At 37.0% G+C, this 19,334-nt stretch overlaps 1 protein-coding gene across 5 annotated transcripts in view; it reads right to left on the bottom strand.

The window, feature by feature from the left end:
• FRY (FRY microtubule binding protein) overlaps positions 1 to 19,334 on the bottom strand; it is a 243,628-nt gene that overhangs the window by 98,847 nt on the left and 125,447 nt on the right. For all 5 annotated transcript variants that reach the window (XM_051611586.1, XM_051611616.1, XM_051611609.1 and 2 more), the window contains 11 exons: positions 12,282 to 12,421; positions 10,103 to 10,193; positions 9,612 to 9,691; positions 9,415 to 9,495; positions 7,464 to 7,632; positions 4,927 to 5,019; positions 4,735 to 4,833; positions 2,120 to 2,221; positions 1,624 to 1,727; positions 1,137 to 1,245; positions 211 to 297 (listed from right to left, as the gene is read on the bottom strand). In XM_051611586.1, the coding sequence (XP_051467546.1) occupies positions 211 to 297; positions 1,137 to 1,245; positions 1,624 to 1,727; positions 2,120 to 2,221; positions 4,735 to 4,833; positions 4,927 to 5,019; positions 7,464 to 7,632; positions 9,415 to 9,495; positions 9,612 to 9,691; positions 10,103 to 10,193; positions 12,282 to 12,421 (1,155 nt within the window). The remainder of the gene's footprint in view (positions 1 to 210; positions 298 to 1,136; positions 1,246 to 1,623; positions 1,728 to 2,119; positions 2,222 to 4,734; positions 4,834 to 4,926; positions 5,020 to 7,463; positions 7,633 to 9,414; positions 9,496 to 9,611; positions 9,692 to 10,102; positions 10,194 to 12,281; positions 12,422 to 19,334) is intronic.

Below are 19,334 nucleotides of genomic sequence, written 5' to 3'. Positions count from 1 at the left end.
TTTGATAGTCCTCACTAAGGAAACATGACATAGTCATAAATAATGTGACATGTCACAGATCAAAGTCCCCAGATGTATTTTACCAATCAATCAAGTTCAAGACTTGGCTGAAAACTGGACAAGGTGAAAGCATGCTTAGAATGTAACCAGAAAGCAATGCAGCACAATACAGTATATACTAACTAAAAAAAATGCAGATGCTCATCATACCTCAGGGTTGAGACTGAAAGCTTTTGCTGGTTTTCCAACACAAAGGAAGTCAAAGATAATTTCTTTCATTGCAAAATCTAAACGTTCCTAAAATAGTAAAAAAATTGCAAATTATTAAGTTTCTCACTTCTGCTACTTATTTTCCTTAGGGAACAGAATGTTGAAAATCAGTTTAATCAGAATTTATTTAAATCTACAGAAACACAGATCTTCTGAAGTATGCAGAACATATTATCAGATCTAAGCATTCAGCACTGCTCTATGTTGACAAATTCAACAATTTATGCCATTTAAATAGAAAATTATCCATTTTGGAAATAAAGCTTTTAATTATTTCATTTAAACTGTGGTAATTACAGTACTAACGTAGTATTTTATATAAAAGGAGCATGTTCACAGATGGCACAGTTCAGAGAAAATTTTAAGCATCTGTTTAATCACTCCTATTCAGAGACTTTAAGCATGTGCTTAAGAGTTTTGCTCAATAGGAATGTTTTCTGAATTTAAGTAATAAAAGAGATGAAACTTCCAGCACTGAAGGTTAGTTTATTTTAGCAATTCCCATCTGAACTGATGAAAAATAAATGTGTCAACTGCATGTTGAACTTGGCTTTCCTCTGACCAGCTGTCTTAAAAGCACTGCAACTCCTTGTTCTGTATGGTAAAGTTCAGTATCAGGAAAAATACAGCTTATTGTCAGAGCCTGTCAACAATTGCATTTTCTGACTTGTTGGCAGTTCCAAAACCTGAAGAAGAATACATTTGAGTTGAAGTGAAAACATTTTAATTCTTTTTCAGTGGAATGATGTTTATCAAAACCATTGTTCAAAATAATCAGGCAATGTAAGTTTAAGCGTTTGTTAATTTGTTATTGGAAAAATATGTTATTCATTAATTGAAAAGATATATGCATGGTTCTCCCATACCTGTGCAATAAACTGTATTATCTTCACAAAGATGTTTAGAGGCATATCTCTTGGCACAACACCACGGGACCCTTTTGGGAAAAGTGTTGTGACAATAGTAATAAGTCGACTGTAAAACAAGGAGAAAAAGCATTAGACATTTCTGGACCTTGCAGACCTTCACTTACTATGAAATGTGAAATCCTACCCCATTTAGAAAGACTAGAACGTATTTCCTTTGAAATGAAAACGTAATGGGGTATCTTGTTCTGACCTTTTGCTACAAATTCTATGTAAGTATTTTATTTCATTATTACAAGTAACAATAAACCAGTCAATGACACAACACTATAAAAATATTTCTAACTTTAACCAGGATAAGAGTGATTTTTCGTTCTTCCAAAAACAGAAATACTTTTTGCAGTCATTTTAATAGGTGTGAGAATAAATGTCAGAGAATAAATCCACTCTACAAGGCCTGATGATCATTACAAATCCAGAGTCTTACCTTTGGGTAGCTGTGTTGCTTTCACATTTAATTCTGATCATGTAAACCCACAGTAGTCTGTACAGAGATTCCAGTGCAACTCGAGCCATTTTTGGGTCCTTATTCTAGAGAAATATATAATATAAGAATAAACCTCAGGCACAAATTAGAAAGGTTCTAATTAAGTTCTGCACTTAACGGATGTCAAGGTTCAGAGTTTTTGTAATAACACTACAAAAAGATACAGCCTCACATCTGCCCAGTACCTCATTCCTGTTTCACAGCTGTTTGACTCAGGCTTGGTTTGACTTAGAGAAACAGCAGAATTTCAAACTAGGCAAAAGGATTGTTTTTTTGTTATTGAAAAAGTCTGAAGAGCTACAGAATTGGTACTGTTGGTAATAAAATAATGTACAGAATCAGTAATAATTCAGCACATGTATCTAAAATGGATTTGCAATGGCTCAACTGAGCATACTCAAGTTTTAATACAATATTAAAACCAGAAGATACTAACCTTGAGATTGGATAAGCAGTTGTTGAGGAAAACATGCCATCTGTTTAAGAAGAACTGCTTCTGACTGACACAAAGCAGGCATGTCACCAAAGGGTACAAAGCCTAAACAGAAAATTAATGTCGATACCGTATTATTTGCATGTCTACACAACAAAAAATAACAGAGCTACTGTAGACTTAAAGCTCTAATGCCTCCATTTTGTGCAATACATGTCAACCAACATAAACACAGTGTTAAGTAGAATAATTTAAAAGGAACCAGTCTCTAAAGCTGTTAAAGATATGTTTTATGGATAAGCTAAAACCAAATGTCTACTTATAGCAGCATAATAAATCCAAAGATAGGCCACAATTTTACAGACTCACAGGGCTAATTTCTGTTGGTTAATGGAGAAATGATAGCATGGAGATAACTAAAATTTATTATAATAACAGGACCTGCAAGGACTTTTGGGACTTGTGAATGCTCAGATGCCTATTACTCCTAAAAATCTGCACTCACAATATTTACTGAGACATATGTCAAACACCCTAAAGAATTGTGTTAAAATACAGGCAATGCTTGGATCTGCTGGTAGTCACATCTTGCAAAGTGAAAAATAAAAAGAAGCAAGACAGAGCATAGAAGTTAAAAAATACTGGAACCTGGTGTCTTTGTTAACACTTACTTTGACACTCCTCTTGTAAATGTTACACTAAACTAAAATAAGCTAAAATGCATCTATTAATTTTGAAACTGACTTTGCTATTTCAGCAAGGCTTCTCTTTTTCAGTTGTCATGTTAATGTATCCAACCAGGACTTGAAAGTTATTAGTAAAAAATAAGGTAACTTTATCTTAAAGACCAATGATTCTCAAAATTATCTACAAAATTGTAACTTCAGTCAGAGCCCAAAGTATAAATACACCATAAATCCCAGATTCTGTTCCTGTAATATATAACATGAAGTGTCTATAGCTAGGCTAGACCTAGTTTCTTGAGCAAACAGCAAATGTATATTAATTTTTATTTTTATAATTTTCATGTCCAAAATACATCTGGGGAGATGATAACTGAAGTCTTTTTATGGAAGACTTTCTTACCATGTTAACAGTATGGCTATAATAGTTGATTACTTGACAGGATCATGGAGTTTACTAGCACACCTAGAGTGTTACAATTCATCCTAAGGAAGAGCCCTAGGAGAGAAGATTCAAATAATCTCGTGGTGTTTCTTAATTCCCTCCATTCACTACCAAGGGAACCTCAAAGACTAGCTCAGACAAGACACTTCTAGACAAGGCAAGGTGAATGCCCCCACCCTGCCTGTACAGTGAGTGCACCAACTCACAAAACACTGATCTTGGAAAGGAAGGTCCTCTTCAGACTCTGAAGAGTGTGCTTTCTTCCTGGAAGCCTGAAAATACGCACTGCAGCTATTTCTGCCAACTGTTTGCCTTTCCCCTCCTCCTTCTCCTCGCAATGTTTGTATTCCTAATCACACCCTCACAAGAATCTGTTCTATTTTGTCACTTTTAACTATGTAGCCTCCAGTGTGGTATGTGTAGACAAGCAACTAAATGCTAAGCCCCAGCTGTGCAATCTTTTCTCAAGCATGTAGTATTGACTTTGGCAAGTACAGCCACCAGTTTGGGCAAGTTCTGTTTAGTGCAAAAACCGTACAGCAAAGCTCCCACCCTGCTGCAGTTTCAACAGTGCTTTATTAACTTGGCAGAGTGGGACAGAGCCACACAAATGCAACCAGAGTGAAACCAGAAACTCATCCCGAGTCTCCCACTAAGTCAAACGGGACTCAGAGCTCCAGGAGATGCTCAGACTCTCCCCTGGGACTGTGGGGGGATTGGCGTAATGGTGGCAGAGAACTCAGGCGCACCCCTGCATTCTTCCCAGCAGACCCACTGGTGCTAGTGACCAGCATTTGCCAAGAGCACTGTGAACAGGGAAGTCTTTTTGACTTGCCCACAGAACACGGGAGGATGAATGACAACTTTCTTTACTTTAAATGTCCAAGACTTCAAAACGGATTAGCTAATGCTGCAGTGCTGACGTGCACTGACCCAGTTGGAGCGACAGACTGCTTAAGGCGGCCAGCGTCAAACTGACTCAGATCTTCTCTTAATTCAGATCAACTCATGCTTCCAAAAATACACTGCAGTGCCACTGTTCATCTCACAAGTAAAAAATGAAATAGGGAGCTGCACAGTAGCCAAGTAACGGATTTAAAAGGGCATGCGTTATGCATTTTTTTGTTCCGACAATGTATTATTTAAGCCCTGTGAAAGAGTTGTTCCCACATGCCTCATTTGTTCTCGCTTGACAAGAAGTGACCTCTATTCTTTCTCCTCTTCTCCTAATGTTTACACATAACAAGTATGAGAAAACCTAACTGTTTAATAAGCACAGAGCCAGAAGCAGAAAACATCTGTTTCAGACTGATTTTGGTCATATTCTGAATAAAATAAATATGCTTATTTTCTGCAAAAACAATAACCTTTCCTGCAATCAGAAACACATTGGTTATAAAGCCTAATTAAAAAAACAGAATTTCCCAAGAGTCTTGCTCAGAGATATTTCTCACAAAGAGTTTTAGCTTCTGCTTCTTAGGGTTACTAACCAATGAGTGCTTCTTTCGGGAGGAGAGTTCAAGTGTTGTATCATACAGGCTTTCAACAAAGTTCCTCAGACAGGGGACATTCACTTCATTTTTAACAGCCTGAAAGAAAACTTCATGTTAATAAAACACTCTTTCACAAGCTGTTTTATCGAATTTTAAAAAATCACGCAACAACCTGAAAAATAAACTCACAGCAGCTACAGGGACAAGAATTTCGACAAACAGTCCTGCCAGTGCATGCTTGATATCTTTGTCTTTAACTTCAAGGAAATAATGTGCACATTCCTAAAACAAAACAAAACAAAACAAGAAACGTAAATTGAGTATCAGTTGGAATAAAGACCTTTAAGTGTTCACTGAATGGGTATTAAGTGTCAGTGACTATTTTTATCTTGCAAATTCCACAGAAAACATTTGTCTATTCTAAATCTGCATTTTGCAGCCAGCAGAAAGCAGGACATAAGTCAAGAGCAAGGATCTGTTAGGCTAACCACGATAATCTACAAAACTCTTTACTGATTCCAGCTGTGCCCAGGTGATGTTCTGGGGATGGAAAAGGAGCTGGACTCGGGGGCTGACCTCATTCCTTCCCTTCGTGTACCTTCAGGAGCACAAGCAACAGCCCACACGGACTACTTCACACAATGCTCTGGGAGGCCAAAACAGAAATGTAATTCTCTGGTAAAATACTCAAAGCAAGGAACAATCTTACTGTAAATATTCTGGATAAATTTTACTGCAGATTAAAGATCAATACAGAAATGTGCTATGTGAGGGAACACACTATGATGCAAGCCACCAGAGTTTCCAGCCTGCAAATGGGGATTGAGAGAGAAAGTAAAATGTACTTTGTTCTAAACATGCATCGAACTACTCTCCACACAGCTGTGCTGCTCAGGAAGTGAGGGAGAGGACATAAGCATCCACCCACTCTTGTGTTTCTGCACAACCTCTCTGAGGACAACAAATCACATTATTTCAGTTACTTCTTCCTCTCTGGGTCCAAGGGCTGAACATTATAAGGATGATCTCCATTGGCCTTTTATCCTGCACATTCGTGCAGAGAAGTTTACGCTTCAGACCACACATCATTTTTCCTGGCTGCAATCAGGATTCTACACTACATGGCTTCAGTCACCCTGGCCATTGCAGCTACACAGCTGAGGTCTCCATGCAAAGCCTTCCTGGGCTGCCTCTGCATTTCATGGTGGAAGACAGGCTTTTCTGGAGCTTGCTCCTGAGATTAGTTCACCCTTTGAAAGTGTCTCTACTAGATTACAGCTGGTATAACAGAGCTGAGGAACCGCATGAAGATACTCACACTAACAGGCAAAGAACTGAGCAGCCCACAGAACTGAACTGTAAGTGTATTTCAGCAAACTAAGCAAAACCTTTTCCTACTAAACAGTACATCTTATGATATGTTGCAATAATTAATTTGGGACTGAGATACAGTAGCCATAAGCAAGGTAGAGATCATTTCCATCCATGTTTTGAATCAACTATGGGAGCTTTATCACTGATTTCAATACCAGTGAACGCTGGATTCCAGTAGTGCTGTGCCAGAAAGCTGTGCCACGAAGTCATTCACTCATATTAATCATGTGTGCTGAACACACACTCACTTGACAAATTGCCAGCTCTGGATAACTTGCATTAAGTCAACACATACCAAGATGTGTTCATATAATGAAGCGTAACGTAAGAAGAAAAATTAGCAGTTTCTGTGTTGTATAATACATTTTAAATATGTTGTTAAATATGGTTTAAAACTGAAATAGAATGTGATTCCTGTTGAGGAGAAATTGCTCTGTACACATGTGTATTTGTATTCCAGTGTGAAACCCTTACTTGTGGGCATCTGACATTGATTTTTTACTCCATTGACACCATCAATAAGCTGATCTTTATGTGGAGGTTTACATAAAACATGTATTTTATTGGATGACTGGCTACAAATTATGTAGCTATGAGGGTGATTCCAAGAAAAAAGGCAATAAAAAGGTTAAGCTAAATAAACCTGCTGATGGAACAGAAACCCATTTTCATTTTGATGGAACCCACTGTATATTGCCAACAAGAAATGTGGCCTTTCAAAAATGTCAAAACATAAAATATTTTATTTTGTTTTACAAAATTATGTAATCTGTTAATTTAAAGCATTCATTATAGTCAAACTATGCTCTGTACTAGTGGTTCTCAAACCAGGCGTCTACTGAATGCACCCTACAGGATGGGGGGGTGAAGATGTGGTGGAAGGAGACAACACATATAAGGGAAATTCCATCCAGTTTTTGCCTCAATTCTTTGCCTCTTCCTCTGTATTTTTCCTCTATCAGAAGTTCTTCTCCTTTCTGGCAACTGTGTTAAGATGGAAGATTCACTTTGGAAGCACTGAAAAGCTAGGGAAACACAGCTAGCATGGACCCAGGTCAAGAACAACTGTGGGATGGCAGGATGGAAGTTCTGGGTTCTAGGGAAACAAAACTCTTTGTTGGAGGGTGAGATGTAGGGACTAGGGGTATAAGGGGTATATGAAAAGTTGGTATGGAATGATACACTCCAGAGATTGGAGACCAAAGCATTGATGCTCTCAACAAACAGAAAACAGCTGCACATACATTTATGTGGGAATGACGTGGAAAATCTCCTGGAGTACTACAGGAAAGATTAAGAGGAGCTCATTCCAAAATGTCTGGGAACCACAGTTATATACTTAGGAATTTTACCTGCATAAACTGAAGAGAAGCTTCAAAGTCCTCCACAGGATACATCTTAATGCGAAAGAATTTCATTCCCATTATAAGGCTGATAATGCTTTGAACTACATAAGGGCTTTGTTCTTTATGTCGTAACTCTTTTAACTCAGCCATGAATTTCTTCTTTACAGCAGGAAATCTATGAATTCACACGGGTTAGTTACAAAAATGTAGAGATTCATATTTGAAATGTAAAGTATATAAATGTGGAAAACCTAAACAAGACTCAGCCTCAATTGTAAAATACCATTTCAGTCAGTATATGAAGACATTTCTTTTTGTACAATTTTTCTTTCACTTCTGATAAACACAAAAAAGAAAACTAACTGTACTGCCTAATCTTAGGCCCTTTGGATAACCACATCTTTCCAGTTATTTTCTTACCATGCCCCTCTTTTACAGAAGAGCTGACAATATAATTAGAATCACCCTCTCACACATTTTTTAAAAAAACCAAGATGAAAGATAGTTTTCTTTCAGGTACATGCAATATTTTCAAAAGAAAATGCTTAAATGCTAACCATGAAAATATTCAGATAGGCTGTTGCTCCCTCCAGGTTGTATTTTTGGGTTTTGGGTGGTTGTTTGTTTACTTGGTGTTTGTTTTCTTTGGAGATTTTTTTGTGTGTGTGTTCTGGTTTTGTTGTTTTTTTGTGTGTGTTTGTTTGTTTAATTTTCTTTCTTCTCTTTTCTCTTAGCCTTAAGGTAACAGTTAAGCATTAACTACAACAGTTTGGGATGACATAGTCTGTGAGCATTTTTTATCTCTCCCTTGAGTCTATTGGAGGTGTCTTTTGATACACACTGTCCATGGAAATAACATATAGGAAGAACATCCAACCAGATTTCCTGTCCTTTTGAGGATAAAATGAAAATATTGTAATCTTCATGGGCAGGTATAGCACATAACGACCTCTTGTAATTGCCTCTGATAGGGAACACAGGAGAGCTGAAAAAAACAGGTTGGCAGGAAGAAGCCCTTCGGTGGTAGTAGCATCTTACTTAGCAAGGTCCTTCAGAACTGGAGAAAAAAACCAGTATTTGTAGAGAAGAGGTATGTTTTATCTTTGACAGTCAACTTGAAGCTTTGGACCCAGATGTCACTTCCTCTTTTGCCAATTTGCCCAGTCAGTTTGGAACCCCAGGAAAGCCCTTAGCTGGAGTCTGTGAAAGTCATGATTTCCAGGAACTCAAACCAGTTTGCCTATATCAAGCTAAAAAATAAGTTTGGTTAAGTTGAATAATCTTGCAGAGCAAACTCGTTCTCGGCAACACCAAGAAGTCAGGAGGCAGAGATCACCGGCACGGATCTATGTTGGGGCAGTAAATGTCACCCTTTTGCTTAGTTTATGTGATAAGCATATGCTGAGACATTATAAGGGGTACATGAGTTTCTGAATTTGTCTCCTTCCACAGTCAGAATTTAAGACTGGTCTCCACAAAGTGTTTTCTGTCTTTACTGCGCCATCTGTGCTAAGAAGTGCATGATGAAGGATTCAGAAGCAGTTGTATTAAGTACTAAACTGAAATAACTGCAGAGAAACTTTAAAATGTTCTTATGTTGGACTACAGCCATTTTTAGGTTTGCTCAGCTAGAGAAAATATAGCATATCAAAAAAAGATTAATGAAAATAGCTCTCTTCAGCACTTTGGGCTTTCCACAGACGTCACTGCTGAGTTAAGGAAAATAATGCTGCTGTACTGTAGTTGAATTTATTTAGTATCATTGGACTGGCTTCAGAAAGCCAGTGATTCCCTAGAGTTTTATGCTCTAGAACACATGAATGAACAGAGGTCCAGTGAGCTGAAATTATTTATTCCTAAACTATCATTTAAGAAAGTGAGAAAATCAGAATACTCATATGCTAAGCAAGTAAAACTTCTCCTATTTCCATTATGTATAGTATTTGATTTTACTTACTTTGCTTGAGCTAGAACACCTATTACTTCTGCATACAAATCTGCAACAATGTGCATATTTCCAGTGTTAGGACCAAGGTATCTAGCAAGAGACAAGAAAGAATTCTTGGCTGAGAAAGCATCCTGCTTAAGCCATTGCAATTAAAAAATTTAGCACATTTTTTGTTAATATTCTTTTTGTGTGAAAAAGAGCCTTACCCTTCCTTGTATTTAAAGTACTTGAAAGCCAAGTTAATAACATCATGTACCAAACTGTCTATTACAGGATGAAGTGGAATCTGAAAAAACAGAGAAGTAAAACATAATGGGTACACATATATTACACTTCAAGCTGCATACCTTAGTTCTTGTACTACTCCTGGGCAACTTCCTTGCACCAACATGGTATCTGCTGAAACAGTATCTAGCTAACAAAACAGCTTAAATAAGCCAGGCATTTAAAGATTATTCAGTATTGAACAGAAATACATCAGCTTCAAAGATTTGACAAAGCAAAGCACAGAGTATCCTACATGTATCCTACATGTGCAGGAAAGACAGCAATAAATAAACATGCAGGTTGCAGCTCATATTTTTATCAGACTCTTAAAGATGGAACGAGCAAGAAGAATTAGGTGGTATAAAGAAAAATATTAGTCTTGGTAATTTTGATCCTTTATTAGTTAATGAATAATTTAAGAACTACATACCTGTTTCAAAACTTCTATTAATACTAAAGAAAAAATAAAATCAATAGCCAGATCTCTTCTCTCCATTAAATAATCCCTTTGTTGTTCATCACTGCAAAATCAAAACAGGAAACACAGTATTTAGGAGATGTGTCTTAATTTGTATCATATGCCTTCCTCAGTTACCTAAATACAGATAACAGAGGATTGTGTTCCACTTTTTAAACTGCAGTCAGCAGGTAATGCACTGATATGCTCTTAAAATATGAGATAACTAGACCAAATCTAATTTACTACTTTCACCTTCTTTCAAATGTGAAAGTCTTTCAAAACGTTTAAATGTCACTCGCCATTTCCTCTTGCCTTTTTTTTCCCCAGTTTAAGATCAACAGAAAACTTTCTCACGAAAAAAACCCCAAACCAAAACAAATCCAAGGAAATTTTGGGATTCTGTATTCTAAGAAATGGATTTCACTTCAATTTCCCTGCTGATGGCACCATTTACTTCTCAATTACACTTTTGAGATGAATTTAGTAAATTATTTTGTGCTATCATATTCATATTTGGACTTGTGATGGATTTTGAAAAATGCCTTAGAAGTATGGATGGAGAATTCATAACCAAACTATATTCTCTTTTTTAAGACTGTTTCAGTGTTATTTAACTTTGGCATCAAACATTTAAATGCGTTCCTTGTTCAGGACAACACAAAGGAATACATGTTTGAAGTGAGTAGCTTGCAATACAAATACAGAAAGGTACAAATTGTGATCATCTGATCAGAGTTGCAAAGTGTACTGAAAAGATAAGATGAAATATACAATATTTATTAAAAATTAAAAGGACAGTTCTGTAGTCCTTTTGAAGCAGTTACCACTGATTTCAGTGAGATTTTTCCTTGCATAAATTGAGCACAATTCTCACAAACATTAAGAACTTCAGTGACTTCAATTGTACTTGTGTGCTTAAAACACACCATGCATTTAAGAATTCTGCTTGAGCACTGATGAAATAAATTATTTGCATTTTGGTTTTCTTGGTTTCACATTAACTGGAGAAAGGACTGGTTATACATACTTTCTGTAGCACTATCAATTGACAGAGTGGCCTTGGTTCCCTGCTAAGCTGAATTCCACCTATATTTTGGTGGAGTTCCTGAAGACATCTAATTATGAGCAGGTCATGCTGTAACAGGCTTCTCTAACGAGTCAAGAGAAAGAGGCACTTCAAGGCAAGGATTAATGTAACCCAAAAGCAGATATCTAATTGATGAATCATGCCTCCATATTGTACTTCCACTGATAATAGTCTGGGAGAGTCTGATTCAGGTTCACGTCTACCTTGAAATTCTAAAACTACCTCCTACCCCTCTGTTTGAGCAACTATTGCCTTCAGTAGTTACTGAATTATAATATCCTAATGTGAAGAATTGCCTATGCATTTTCAAACACCAGGTCTCCCAGTGTTGACTCTCCTGCTGCCTCAATAAAGTGTGTAACCATAATACCAAACTTTTCAGAAAAGCTGTAGGTTTGAAGAACATGCCTGTACCAAAGCATCAGACCTCAATTTAAACCAAGACCACTCTGTTGCTTTATCACTGTGGAACTACTAATATAATGATTCTGTGATTCAATGAGACAAATATATTTGTTTTGGGGTTTTTTGTTTGCTTGTTTTAAGAGCTAAGTGAATATTGCTAAAGCTCTTTGACTGATTAACATTTTCTGGACATAGGATAGGGGTATGTGAAATTTCTATTAATAAGCAGAATGCTGTATATAAAAAAAATCCTTTTAAGTGTCACAGAGTAAAGCTCTACTCACATGAATAAAGAAGACATATACAGTTTATACAAACCAATATTTAATGGCATTACAGCATCCAAAACAACGGTAAGAAGTAGTGCTTGAACCACGAGGAGCATAATTTTAAAGACACAATTACTGCATCCATTTAGAAGCTGAGAGAAGAGTTCCAGGAACAATCAGTAAAAGATGACAACTTTCAAACAACTGTAACCTCACAAAAGCTGATGGGTGAAATGTAATACATTTTACCTTAGAATCTGTCCATAATGTATGTATTGTAGAATGCTATCATAGCATCACAGAATACCAGGTTGGAAGGGACCTCAAGAATCATCTGGTCCAACCTTTTTGGTAATACTATAGTTTATACGCACATTCAAACTCATACCTTTTGGATTTAGTGCTTGTTCTTGGTCTGTACTCATGAGATTCATCTTCTATGCCGTTCTGTCTTTTATACCAATCAAACAATGTGCGAAGGATAGAGGGTAGGCAGTATTCTGAAAGGGAGCTCATTGAGCTTATTACCTATGGGGAAAATACAACAAATCAACTGGTGCTCAAGTTCCCTCTTTTAAAAAAAAAACCAAGAAATAAACAAAAAAAACCCTAATTCAATGATTTGATACATTCTTTCTTGTTTTCATCTCATTTTTGAGATCCACGGGACAAGCTGTGACTTAACATTCTGGATTTCCTGTTGAAACATGAGCAGAAATGCAGTAATGGGCTGTATGTCAATAGTGTCTTTTCACTGATAATACTAAAAAACACACTAAAATTCTGTATCACAACTTAAAACACATCTAGTTAAAACTATCTAGTTCTTCAAGGGGCTTATTTGTGTTTGTTACTCAATGTCAATTTGAGTTTGAGCACATCATAAGGAAAGAAGAGATTATGAATTAGAGGTCCTGTGTCATGGGCTCTATCTGACTGCTGGATGTCCACCCCAAAACTCAGAATAAACTGAGAAACCTCACAAGCTCAGCAATAATCTTAACCAACTACACATGCAGATGTATCCAACTTACTATTAGGCTGACACACCCAGTAACTTAGACTTCTCTTTTAAATGTAGGAAAATATTTACAGTTTCCTGTGTCTTTGTGTGCTCAAATAACTGAAACATAGTTTAAAATTAATCCTTAAAAGTTCCTAATTAAACAGCTCTAGTGGCATACTGGAAGATTATTGCTCACACAGTATAAACTGTGTCATCAATTAAAGAAATGTTACTGAACATGTTACTACTGAACGATGACTTAAACTTCCTATTACAGGAAACTATAAAGTTGCAAAACATGAAAAGATCAAAAGTCAGGGTGAAAAAAACCCCATTATTATACCAGATGATTACATATGTATTGCAAATGAATGTTCACAGGTACAGCATTTGTGTACATGCTAAGAAAATAGAAAATAACTACCTAAATCAGGAATAAATTACTGGAGATTTGTGACTGACTCAGGATCATGCAGGGCTTGCTCCTTCAAAGTGTTGAGTAGAAGGAGCAAAGTACTGAACCATGTACTTCACGTCAAGTGCAACAATTATGTCATTAACTCTGTCAGGTTTATCCACCTGCTTCAACTTAGATGAGCACATTTCAGTGCTTGTGGAAAAACAGCAGTAAAGGTTAATGTCTCGTGTAAGACCAAGCTTCTGTGAAGTGTATGACAGGAGCAAATGTGGGAGTCTGAGCACCTGTCATACTATTCCCAAATGTTACCAGAGCCTTAGATGAAAACTTCTGTGGATGACAGTTAGTTTAGATCTATAACTCTGATGTCTTTTGCAGTTTTTCTGCCTCAGAATTTAACTATTTCACAGTGATGTTTTGGTCTGAAGTTAAATGAGACACTTTCAGGATAGTATTGTTTTGATTGGATTCAGTGAAATATGAAAAGTTGCTGTGGAAGATGGCATGAAGACACTGCCTGCAGCAGTGAGAGGAGGCCTTTCATGAAGAATTGCTATAGCAGCCCAGACTCAATTATACCAAAGCCTCCAAGCATAAGACTTCAGATGAATACTTCGAAGATGTGAATCACCTAGTGCCAGTGCAAACTATTCACTACAGACTCAGGACATTTAGACAGTTCAACTGCTTCTCTATTGTCTTCTAGAAGTTCTTCTGAAGCTGACATAACACCAGTTGTTAATTATGACATGTAGTGAAAAGGGTTTTCTGGGCAAGATTAGAACAGGTCTAAATACCTTTTAAGAAATCACAATATCTATTTGTAAGTGAAAAGTTGTTCCAATCGTGTCTTCCTGCACGTTCACCAACATATTTATCAATGCTCTTCTCTAAATCCCAGCTACACAATTTCACTCACCACAAAAAGTCAAAGTGATTCCTGTTAAATCTCCTCAAGCCATACTTTTTCTGCTAAATTTACAGTGTGTGTCTTTAGTAGGGATAAAAGGTCAATATAGCCTTTTAAAAAATCTTTCTGTCACTGCACTTTTAAGACAGGAAGGAAGGGTGGACTGGGCAAAGACCTGGCTCTCAGGGAACAGGAAGGGAGGGAAGTCTAGCCAGCACGTTGGTTACTCAGCCCTTTCATTTACTGGAAGGAAATCCAGGAGTGAGATGAATTCTAGCTCTGTGCTGCTCCTGAAAGGGAGTGCACAGATTTACAAATATGTCCTTGTTGGACAAATTATCATGTTCTTCCATCATAAATGAACTACCTACTGTATAGTTTAAGGATAAGAAAGATGCACTAGAACGGAGCTGTTTAAAACTTGTGTTCACAGAGCATTAAATATACTTTATGTAAATGCCTAATATTTATTTTGGACTACTAAGTAAGAACAAATTTAATGACATTCTGCCCAAATATTTTGCTGCAATTTACACACTTTACAAAAGTCTTCCTACATTGTCAAAATACAAACAGAAGAAATGTTTCCACCAACAGCAGATAGATGCTGATTATTTTTTTAATTTCACATATGAAATTCTATGTGCTTTAACAGAAAATATATTCAAAGTGACATTCAGTTTCATAGAATCATAGAACCATTCAGGTTGGAAAAGACCCTTGGGATCACCGAGTCCAACCATCATCCCTACTCTACAAAGTTCTCCCCTAAACCACATCCACCAACACCACATCCAAGCGACCCTTAAACACATCCAGGGATGGTGACTCAACCACCTCCCTGGGCACCATATCCCAGTGTCTAACCACTCTTTCTGTGAAAAAATGTTTTCCTAATGTCAAGTCTAAACCTCCCCTGTTGCAGCTTGAAGCCATTCCCTCTTGTTCTGTCACTAATTACCTGTGAGAAGAGACCAGCACCAACCCCTCTACAATGACCTTTCAGGCAGTTGTAGAGGGTGATGAGGTCTCCCCTCAGCTTCCACTTCCTCAACTAAACATTCCCAGCTCCTTCAAGTGGTCTTCATAAGATTGATTCTCTAGGCCCTTCACCAGCTTCATTGCCCTCCTCTGTACTTGTTCCAGCACCTCGATATCTCTCTGGAATTGAGGTGCCCAAAACTGGACGCAGTACTCCACCAGTGCTGAGTACAGGGAAACAACATTACAATTAATTTCTTGGCCCTGCGTTTTTTTTGTATACCATATATGTCAGTATGTATGCCAAATGTGCATTTTGTTGCCATTTTAACAATGCAGAATTACAGAACTACATTTTTGCATAGTGTTGGTTTATTTTCTGTAAATCTATTATTTGCACTGTGTTTTCATATTCTGTCTTCAAACTGCTGTTGTGTAGATTCCAAATAATGGACATTAGGAGTGAGATTTTACACTCTCCATCAATGCAACTGAAAGCAGAACTTGATAAACATTGTTTCAGCTATCCTTAGGATACTTATAGCTATGCAATAATGTCTTTCTTTTATTCAAAGTTTTTTCTACTTTACATGTCTATAACAAACCCCCATAACTACAAACAATACAGATTCAAGGAAAATAACAGTAGAAATTAAATCTTCACTGCTTGAAATCAACAGCAACGTTCTCATGGTTCACAGTAAGACTGGGATTTCATTATGCAATAAATGCAACAAAGGACATGAAGTCAGCAATTCCTGTTCCAAATACTCAGGAGTGGGGCAGGGGGAGATGGAGAGATGAATTGCCCTGAGCTCTAATCAAAGCAACCACAAACTCAAATTCTGTTGGACCCTTCTAAGAGAAAATGTTTTCTTTTCTTTTCTTTTTTTTTTTTCTGCTAACAGATTGCTAGCTAAGTCAGTTCTAATTGAAAAACCTGTAAAATGAGACAATCAGGAGCAAGAGGTACAGTTGTGCTTGTGTAGATCTTTCATTCACATCTCTGTTTTAAGCACTTTTTGAACAGTGCTATTAAGTTAAATGTCCCTGGGAACTGCTAAAACTGATAACTATTAAGTTGGACTTGCTCATTTTAATTTATGGCCCGTACTTTCTGCTAAAAAACCTGTATTTATGTAGCATAATTTTGTAGACTGGTAATTTCACCTAGCTTGCTTGTACAGTTGCAATGTTTATAGCTACTTTACTGCAAGAATAACAGTTTACATGAAAACCCATTTATTTCTAGTGTGCAGCAAGTTCAGTTCTGAACATGTTACCTTCAATTTTGCCTTCAAATTTACTTCTTTACACGCTGCTTCTAAGAAAAGAGTACTATAAATAAAAGGAGTACAAATTTTTGTGCAGTTTATTTTGAAACTCCTGCAACAGGCACCTCATATAGACAGTTTCATGTGAAAACTAAGCCTTGCTGTTAAGTTTTCACTTCCATGGTCAAAACATTACATTAATTTTGTATGTCTGCAGTTTGGTCTAAGATTACACAGCGCCCTTTTGCTGCCTCCAGTGTTGTCAGTTCACAGAACAGAAGATACTTTAGTAGGGGCTGAGAAAGACTAATAAAAATGTTTCCTTGGATGAGGATGAGTGTCTTGGATAATTACAGGTTTTTCACCCTTGCTTTTGATCTTTTCATGTACTGCAACTTCATGGTTTCCTGTAATAGGAAGTTTAAGTCATAGTTCAGTAGTACAATGTTTAATAACATTTCTGTAATAGGGGACCCAGAGCATGCTAAATGCTGGAGCAGTAATGCTCTTTGCCAACAGGCTACTAGAATTGTCTAATCAAGAACTTGTAAAACATGATTTTAAATTTACTATAAAGATATTTAAAACTATATGAAAAAAAAAAACCTCCCTATTTTCTTTATATACATGCATACCTAAAAAGGAAAATACAGTCAGTGTGCGGAATCCTGTTTGTTAGGCTGACAGTAAGACATTCTGCAAGTCAGGATCAGTAAGATTACTTCATACATTGCTCAAGATACTATTATGAGTTTGAGGAGGGTGATGCAATTGGCAGCCAGACAGGACAAGACTGTTTGCCTAACAGGAGGCATTGACTACATCCATATGGAGAGAAACAGCTCTGCCTGTGCACAGGTCTGAAGATGCTGGATCCATCACCACCATCACAACTAGCATTCCTAAACTGCTGTTTGTGAATGGGCATGAAAAAATGCTCATTTCCAGAGAGCCAAAGATAAAACAGTTTAGGGAAGTAAGCAACGCTTCCATAGTAATTTTAAATGATTCAGTGTTAAACTCTATGCTGATTACTCTGGGTAGCTAAAGTTCCATTCTCTTCACTTTAAGTTACTGCAAAGAGGGGTTTTGGATGCTTTTTTCCACCTCTGAGGCTGATTTGCAGAAAGCAAGTTTTACATCAGGTCATTACTTACTTTTGCTGCTTTTTAATGCACAGTTAGAAGATGCAGCTCAGATATTTTTAAGTGACTAGTTAGTGGCCTGGTCACTTCAACATCACCTATAAATTTCATTCAAATTGAACAGAAATAATTTTGATAAATTCAGAAAAAGAAAATTAGGTTCCTCTGACAGTGTGTCACTTTTGATGCCTTAAAATTGAAAGTAAAAATTATTAGACACCTCTTGAAAATTCTTGTTTGATGGGAATTCTCCCTCTTTTCTTCCTTCATTTCTGCAGTAAAAATGTCAGGAATGTAATGTGTAGTCTTTACTATTTTAGCTAGATGACTTTATGTGTTCCAGGAATAAACTCCAATGCTTTCCAGACCCTACCTGGAAGGCAGAAGCAGGGGATTATCAACATGGTCTTTGTTCATCCCATAAACTCTTTAAATATTTGAGCTAACTTAAAAAATAAAAGTTCAGTGTTTTGAGTTAAAAGCACATGCCCTTTTACTTGCATCTTAATAACAAGTGGAATCATGATCTTCTGAGTTTTCCAGGTAGACCACACCTTCATTTTTAATATTAGCAAAATTATCCATACTTTCATGACAACTTCACAATACTGACGTTACCATTTGCAAAACAGCTTCATAATACTGAGAAGTACTGACCTAACCTACCAAGTGAAACACTCCAAATAAAGATTTTTTGCTCTATCTATATTCCTGTCTCTACTGTAGCTGAGTTCTACCAAATCTCTACCTGTGTACTACAAATTTTTGTATGAAAATTTAACTACAATTTGGTCAAAATAAAATGATTTTGGCAAATATGAACCATGCTCTTGAAAAAAAGGCTCATCAGCCAGGTTCAAGTCCCACCTCCCAGTCACAGGCATGCACCAATCCCAGGAGAACTAGAACATCTCAAAACTGTTGTGTTGTTCAGGAAGAAAACAATGTGAAACCTGAACAGTGAAACATTTCAAATAACTCAGGCTCAGGCAGAGAGATAGTCTGAAAATTTCAATCTGAATAGTTGCTTGGAAATTTTCAAGGAACTGAAAAGAAGGTTTTCTGACAGGACGTCCAAGGCAATCTCAGCTATACACTTTCTTACCAACTCTACACATAGATAGGACTATAGTTATGCAATTAGAAATACAAATAAATGCTGTGTACTACAAAATTTGCCTTTGTTTTTGTCTGCATTCCCCACCCCCACACCCAGCATTCAGAGTAAATTTCACTCTAGGAAACATTTGCTGTTCTCCTTAATTGATTGACTGCATTGTTAAACTTTCTGTCTACTTGCCAATAACTAGGAGATGCATAAGTCTTCTAATTCTTCCTTGTAAAGTGCCACAATTTGCTTAACCATGAATATTTAATGAAAACATGGCCACCCATTATGTGTTTGCTTAATGCACTGCAGGAACAGTATCACAAGGTTTGCATATGGGTGGCTTAATTTGTTTTTCTTTCCCATTTATATGTGACTCTCTTCCCACAGGAAGGAAAAAAAAATAAAACTAAGGTCAGAATACCACAAAAAAATTCATTAGGCAGCAAGAGACTACTCACAAAGCAGGCTCCTTTAGCCTACAGTGGCTGGCACCCTTGCTCTGTGGTCAGTGAGGCAGCCAGGATGCTCCCCAGTGCAAGTCCTACCTTCTGCCTCTGGCTCTGAACAGCCCTCCAAGCAGGCTACCTCTCCCCAGA

Source organism: Apus apus, chromosome 1 (genome assembly GCF_020740795.1).
Source record: "Apus apus isolate bApuApu2 chromosome 1, bApuApu2.pri.cur, whole genome shotgun sequence".
Lineage (NCBI taxonomy): Eukaryota > Metazoa > Chordata > Aves > Apodiformes > Apodidae > Apus > Apus apus.
This window is presented reverse-complemented; position numbering and strand designations above follow the sequence as displayed.